Here is an 8,197-nt window from a genome sequence, read left to right on the forward strand (position 1 = left end):
GTATGATAATAGTCAACTCGACGATCGTAAAAAAAGTAATTTTTATACCCAACAGCTCTGGTGCAAAGGGGTTTTTTATCCAAATGGATAGATATAGGCACACCTGTAAGGGCTTTTACATAGCAACTCGTCCTAGACTTTCATAATGGACGAAAATGATTTAACTGGAAAACGAAAAAATATGAATTACTAAGTCGGGGATATTCTATCTTTTGGTTATATTACCGACTTCCGGTTTCGACCGAAGAACGGTTTTTACGGATCTTATTCTTCTTAATTGCCTCCATAAACGTTCATCGGTTCGGGACGACACCCATAAACCGCGCCAATTGCATATCTCCTGTGCGAGTGTATGCCAATTGTATGTACGAGGACTGTTTTCAAAGTTCAGGGAATTTAGCTATAATTTTGTTAATTTTCGTCAATATTACAATGTAGTTTTTCAACATAATCTCCATTTAACTGAATACATTTATTCCTACTATAAACTAGTTTATTTAAGCCGTCCTCAATGAACTTTTCTGGTGTCTCTGTTTTACGTCAGTTAAAATTTCGATTCAAACATCCCGTAAGGTTTTTTTTTGAAATCTGGGAAAATATGATAATCACCGGGCGCAAGATCTGGGGGAATAAGGTGGGTACATCCTTCGTTTTTCTTGCGGTGTGTGGTCTTGCATTATCCTGTTGCAATAACGGACGCTTATGCAACTTTCTTGGCTGGTTTTTGCCAAGTGCCTGTCGCAGTTGTACGCTAACTAATTTCTGACGTTTTCATGCCTTCTTTCCACAAAATGAAAATTTTTGCTCTTTGAGACATTGTTGCGGCTTCCATGGTTACAAAAACAGTGCTATGAAAACACGTCTATTACAATCGAACACCTAAATCAAACTAAACAATATTGCACTAGATAGTTGCATAAGCATGTCAAGACGTCGGGCCCCAATAACATTGCCTATAAGTTCTGCGAAATTTAATTTCAGCACAATTCCCAGAACTTTCGAAACATACCTCGTACATCCCGAGCGGAGACCGGTCATTCTGCACTTGATCCTTCCATTGTGTTCGTGAGTGCCCCTTCTTTCGGTTTCTTGTTATTAGGGTGTTCGATTATTCGCCTTTTAACAAAACCGATTTTCGAGTTATTCGAAAAATTGCAATTAGAAAAATACCAGTTCTCAATTTTAAAATTAAGAAAACATCGGATAAACCGGTTTTGTTTTACATAGTTTTCATACAATGAAAATTCTTATGTCGACATGAAGTCATGCCCAAAAATTACAATAAAGCTTATAACAGTACAAATAACTTTTATTTAGAAAGAGCAAAGCAATATAAATTCAAAGATTTTTTTAGATCAAAATTAAAACAAATTAAAATCAGGAGAAATTCACGTTTGGTCTTATTTTAACTTTCTTAATACTTTATTTCACTTTTTCTTATATTTTTTTTTTTTTTGATCTGAGTAATGCTCTTGCTGACTCGCCGAGTGCTTAGATGTGCCTACTGCCACTCGGGTGGTTCAAGCAACATAAAAAAAGCGAGCGACCAAAGAAAAACTCGGGTAAAATTTCCTTTAAGCAACTTAAGCAATCCAATTTATATGAGTAACTATGCGAGGTATTTGCGTTATATATATACTACTTAGTTCAAATACAAATCATGTATATAAAGAAATAAAAATTTCCCTCTCCACTTTCCAATTAACAATTCACAATAAAGCAGTTTTTACACTTAACAACACTACCCTTCACGTATTATATATTTTCTCTTTCATTTTGGTACCCATATTATTATTTTACATTGCACTGAATTTTTTTTAAATAATAATATTAATTAATAGTAATTATTAATTAATAATAATGTAACATTACACAACTTTAATTTTACACCTACCTCTTTTTTGAAAATTGAACAAACGATGCAGATTTTATGACTTGGTGTTAAATATTTAACGCAAACATCTCCGAACCCGATTAAGAAGCTTCACTTCAAAGAAATTTAGGAAAATTCGAAAAATTTCGAATTAAATCGAATTTGCACCACAAAATTTCGAATCGAATGATTGGGCAATTTTCGATATTCGAACAAAATCGAATTTCAACCCCCCACTACCCATCCCTATTACCAAAATGTTCCAACAAAAAATTTATTTTGGGCGAGACGAAATTCGCCGGGTACGCTAGTACAATATCGTTACCTGGAATGCAAAACGACGTAACTAATAAAAGTTCACTTTCTGATTGATATGACGGATTTCATCGAATTACAACTCCCGACATCGTTTTATGAAAAATAAAAAAATTAGTCACCACTTTTTCCCTTTCAGATTTTTTTTTTGCTTGTACATACAAATTTTGCATTGAACTAATTTTTTTATATTTTGCCTAACTAATTGCACAAAGCTAAGCTTTTAACTAATCAATTACAGAAATAAATACTTAATTGCTGTGGTTGTTTCATATTTACTAAACATACTCGTATTCTACCATCAGTATTAAAGATTAATTGTCACAATTTGAATAAAATTGAACGTAGCCAGCCAGTGCGAATTCAGCTGCACAACAATTCGGTATCTGATAAAGCACGATTTCGCTAATACTTATCTCTCAGCTTTCATTAAATATGGGGAAGTTATTATGGCATTTACTTGTGTTCGCGACTCTTTTATTCTGCGCGAATGCCAGCCTTAATTGTACGCATAGAAATATATCCCATATGGATTTGGCCAATATTTTGGAATATAGCACTATACTCTTCCCATTAACTACCGTAAGTAATGCAAATCTTGTGAACAAGGCATGTCATAACCAAATGCAAACGCTGCGCCGAGGCATACTTAAACGCGAAACTTGGGCGCTTAAAGGTTGGTTTAAATTCTTTGTATAGTACAACTATGGAAAATTAAAAAAAAACTAAATCAATTTCCTATCAGTGCTCGATGCCTCTGGCTCCAAGCCACCCGCTTTCATGTTTGGCGATAATTTTTGGCTAGGAAACTACGAATTATGTGAAGCGGCGCATAAAGCCCTTGACTTGGACATCTCCCGCTATGTAGAGCACAAAATGAATCTGTTGCTATTATCTGCCGTATCGCCATTCAATGTAACATATCGAACAGTTTACTTGGAACATGAATCACCGCATCAAGTAGATGTGATGTATGGACATTACCGGCCAGTGCTGCATATCGGCTTGTGTGTGCCAAATGAATGTAACGCTCAGGAAGTAATGCAGCTACTCAGTGTCTATTTGGAAAGCGGTTTATTTATGGATGGTGATCTATATGAACTCAAGCCGCGTATTGTGAAGGCAAAAACAATGATGTTTAATGCAAAATATTACTACAAGCTGGCATCATTTCAATTGCTCATTGGCTTTAGCATTTACACGCTTGTAATGACTTTTAGGGCATCCCTATTGCGTAGCAAAGAATGCAGTAAAATGAAAGTTGTGTATGCAACAATAACAGATGCCAAGGACAAGAAAGCTGAACAAAATGACCAAAATTCTAAGGAGCATATCAGACACACGCCGACATCACTTGAGTCTTTTACTCTATGCTATGACATACAGCTGAATTGGTCTAAGATCTTCGCTGCATCCGATTCATCAACTAATACTTTTGCTTTCTTGAACGGTGGACGTGTAATCAGCGCTCTAATCGCAACCTATTTTCATACTTTTATTATATTGAGTGCCATAGCCAGCAATGCAACACCACTCCTGCGATACTTGAGTAATATAGGCAATATGGATGTGGCCATGGATGTCTTTTTGTTAGTCAGGTTAGTTCGTAGTGGAAAATTTTAAGAAATAATTTATTTAAAATGAATTTGAAATAAGTAATTTTGCTTATTTACAGTGGGTTTCTGCAGGTCTACACCTTCTTACAAAATAAAACAGAAATTGAACGTATCCGGCAGCATAGCTTCACACAAAGCATTATGCAGATCATAAAGACGGTGTTCCATCGCTTTCTCAGGTTTGTTGAGTGATTGTTGAGAAGTAATTTTTTTGTAAGAGCAAAATGTTTAAATCTTTGAAAGCTTTAATTTTATGACTTTGAAAGTAGTTCGGCTCATTGCCTAGGAGAAGCCTTATCTTATTCTTCTTTATTGGCGCTGTAACCGTTTTTTTGCCTGTCGCATCGTATATGGGGGCACCAATAAAGGGTCCGAAATAGGGACATGTCCCTGGAAACTGGAAACGGGGACGTATGACAGCCGTACTTTAATGAGATGGGAAGCGGTTCCATTAAAAAAATATATGTACGTGGATAGTATATAAGCCAGCAATAAAAGCAATAACGCTCCAGACGATAAGGGCATCGAAGGGAACGAAATAATTGCGATACAAAAACATCTAAAGCAAAACTTCAAATTGAAATCGATAAGATCAGGAAAATACGAATGGTTGGGTAGTGGAACGAAAACCAAACGAAGATAGGTATACCTGATTCGTGTTAGCATTATTGTGGAAAAATTAAAGAATGAAAACAGGTTAGTGCATTCCCAGGTCACATAAATAAATTCGATATAGCAATCGTCGATAGGGGAGTAAGCACCAATTTCCTTAAACCCCTAGCCGAAGCATTGCTGGATCACCTATCCTATGCTTATATCGGACGCCAGCAAGAACCCGGCTTAAATAGCCGGAAAAAACTTAAAGATGGTTTAATGTGGACATAAACAATGTCTACTATAAGTCTATGTAAGGTCCGATCTTCATCTGGCACTGCTAAAGACCAAATGGCCTATGTGTGACACATGGCGAGGCAGGTTAACCTAACCTAGTCCCAAAAAAGTTTTACAGAAGCCCAAAATAAAACGTTGTAACGGATTCTTTAAAAGTCAAAAATTCTGATTTAAATCTATGCCTTTTCACGAACAGTTTTTCTTGAAAATTTTTCCTTATCTTAACTTAAACTTTGAAAAACAATTTATAAAACCAGGAACGGAAAATAATAATTATTTTTAACCAAAACAATCAAAGCGTCAGAAAACAGTTTTAACAATACTCACATATTTGTATACGGAGTCCTACTGTAATCTGCAATGAAAATTAAAAATATTAATAAATATTTGGGTTTTATTTTTTCGCTCAAAAGAAATTATTACCTCATTTTTTTTTCGATCAAAGCCAGTAATTATTATTGAGTTTTATTTTTTCAATTAAACACGTACGCTAAACTAGCGCGATTTCCAAAATATCCTTTTCAGAGGCATCGATAAAAGGGAGAAAAAAATAAAAATCATAAAATAATGATTTCCGTTGAGCGGAAAAATAATACTAAACAAAAATTATTATTTCTGAGCGAAAAAGATAAAAAATCATGGAATAATGATTGAATGTTGATTTAAATTATTTTACTTATAATGAATATGGTTCGTGGTTAAAACTCATTTTTTTCTTTTAATAGATTGGCCCCACTCTACTATTTCATGATCTGCGCCTCATATTTAACGTTCCATTACTTGGACAACACATCAGTCTTTAACTCAGCCGGTGTTTTGGCGGGTAAATGTGAGCATTACTGGTGGCGGAATTTGCTCTTCATACACAATTTATTTGATTATCGGGACATATGCCTGATATGGACGTGGCATTTGTCTTGCGAAATGCAGTATTCGATTGTGCTGACAGTGCTTTTGGTTACGTATACTAAGTATGTAAATCTTCGAAAAAAAAAATGTATAAAACAAAACATCACATCACACTTTCTTTTCAGGCAACCCAAACTAGCAAAAATTTTGACTTTGCTACTTATTATTGGCTCCTTAACGTATCAAGCTATCATTGGCATTAACTTAAATTACCAAATATCCTTAGAGGCTACGTTCGCACACTTCACTCAGCTCTACATGCATCCGCTGGCGCGCATATTTCCATACTTGGCCGGCGCTATTACAAGTTGGCTATATCTTGAATACAATTCTAAGTTCAGCTCTCGCAAAATATTCAATAACTTCACCAGTCACTTGATCTACTTGGTATTCACAATTTGTACGCAGGCAGCCCCCTTCGGACGTGAGCATACAGTGCGTGTGGCAACATTTATACTGGTGTTACAACGTTGTTGCTATGTATTGAGCGGTTGTTGGTCTATTCTTGCCATGGCGAACAAACACCTCGATTGGTATCGCCGCATATTGAGTGCAAATATTTTCCAAAAAGTTATTCATATTTCCTATGCTCTATCGCTGTTGAATTGTTTACTTATACTCGGTGTCTTTAGCGGTGATAGTAAAGTGGTGTATGCGGGACCTTTCCGAATGGTAAGTGGAATTAAGAAGTGTAGTTTTTGCGACTCGGTAGAAGCGAAATAGTAAGGCCAAATTAGGTTCCAAGGTTGGTAAAATGGCGAAACCTGGCATAGTTTTCAATTCTATTTGAATACTGCGAGAATATCCGAGAATAACGTAAAACTTGATTTGTGGTACTCAAGGACTTGTGAAGGTGTAGCCCATCTTGAAAAGAAGGCGGTCAGGGTAAAAAAAAAAAAATTTAAAAATATAACTCACGGGAAGTGCCATTTTACGATTGAATCCATCTTTGCCGAGATCTTAGTATTCATACGTGGTAATTGAAGCTTAAGAGGATTTTGTTCCATCTCATCACACTTTTTTTAGTGTTAAAGTTCCTCTTTTTGGCGAATATTCTATAATTTGCAAAAAAAATACATGTGTATTTAATTTTCCTCTTAATTCCGGGAAAAAATTTTATTAACCGCCATACCGAATTTATACATCAAATGGCATAATTTAAAATTGTATTTTTCATAAATATATATATAGATCCGCTACAAAAAAAAAAATATATAAGAACTAAAAAATATTGACCCACTTTAAAAAATAATTGCAAGAAAGTGTAGCAAAATCCTCTTAGAACTCGACTACCCAAGACGCTAAGATTGCTGTCCTTCAGATTTGAACAAAAAAACGGTTGACAACCCTTGTCCTCAAGATGGTGATCGCTCCACAGTCTTTAATTCCCGCGAATCAAGTCTTCAATTTTTTGCAATTTTCCTTATAGTAATCAGAAATAATCGACGACTATACAAAATGCTTCAGTTTTTTGTCATTTGATTTGAGAATTCACTATTATCTTTGTATTTTTATTATTTTACAGACCATTCTATATATTGGACTAATTATTGTGCTGCTTATTTTGTCTCTGCCAATGACTTTGTTCTTCGAAATGCCTTACCGTAATATTTCGAATTTTTTGAAGAAACGAAGCTCAGAGAAGATTTCTTAAGACATTTGGATCGTTCGAAGCGAAAATTACAAAATTTTTAAAAATAAAAAAAATGTCTGTTCATAAAAATCGACTTACGCAGTTTTTCTAAATTCTATTGCAGCAGAAGGTAAGGCATAAAATACATATTGGTGGACTATCAAAAGATTTGGAAGTTTTGTATACAGTAACGTTCGTATTCATAAAAGAAATACATACTTCAAATGCTTTATACCTAAATACTTAATTTTTCATAGTAAGGGCCATAAATTTAATATTAAAAATAACGATTTATTCAGGAACGGAAAGTAGTCAGTCTTTCAATTACTTTTGAGTATCAGGGTCTTCAACTTTTCCCTATTCCAATTGTAACTTTTATAGAATATAGAATTTATAGCTGCTATTTCGGATATCACCATATTTCCTCATCAGACTTATTCACCGAGCGATGAGGAGATATGTTGATCTCTTATATAGCAAGTACTTAAGCCTTAAGGCTGAAAACAGTGTTCAATTTAAATAGTTAAAATGCAAATAATATAACATTATAACAAAAAATCGCATACCTGAACAATCAGTTGTATGAGAGTTATATGCTATAGTAGACCGAGTTTTCCGGTTCCGAAAAATAATTTATACATACACTCGCTTACCAAATTTCATATTTTGGATATCTCAAAAACGGAGAGACTAGGTTGCATATAAACAGACGGGCAGACGAATTGGTGTAATGTTTTCGACAATGTATTGGCGACTATTCTTTATCAGAAAATAAAAATCATGAAAAATTATCAAAAAAAAAAAAAATTATATTCACTTCGGTCGCTGGTTTCCTTTAGTGAGGGAATGCCAGATTTTTGATTTTTTTTTCTAATTTAAGTTGCCTTCCTTCAGTTTTTTGTAAAAATTGTAATACATATTAATTCAACACTTCCAGTGCATGTATTTATTTGAGGCATG

At 34.5% G+C, this 8,197-nt stretch overlaps 1 protein-coding gene across 1 annotated transcript; it reads left to right on the forward strand.

Annotated features, from left to right (window-relative positions):
• Positions 1–2,450: 2,450 nt before the first annotated feature.
• On the forward strand, positions 2,451–7,498 carry LOC118737732 (O-acyltransferase like protein-like). Its single transcript, XM_036468454.1, has 6 exons — positions 2,451–2,864; positions 2,934–3,786; positions 3,864–3,983; positions 5,421–5,666; positions 5,730–6,276; positions 7,130–7,498. Exons 1-6 carry the CDS (start codon positions 2,624–2,626, stop codon positions 7,256–7,258), a joined length of 2,136 nt encoding a protein of 711 aa, XP_036324347.1. The 5' UTR covers positions 2,451–2,623; the 3' UTR covers positions 7,259–7,498.
• The last annotated feature ends 699 nt before the right edge of the window (positions 7,499–8,197 follow it).

The sequence above is a fragment of the Rhagoletis pomonella genome, unplaced genomic scaffold (genome assembly GCF_013731165.1).
Source record: "Rhagoletis pomonella isolate Grant_MI unplaced genomic scaffold, Rhpom_1.0 Rhpom_scaffold_00004, whole genome shotgun sequence".
In the NCBI taxonomy this organism is placed as follows: Eukaryota; Metazoa; Arthropoda; class Insecta; order Diptera; family Tephritidae; genus Rhagoletis; species Rhagoletis pomonella.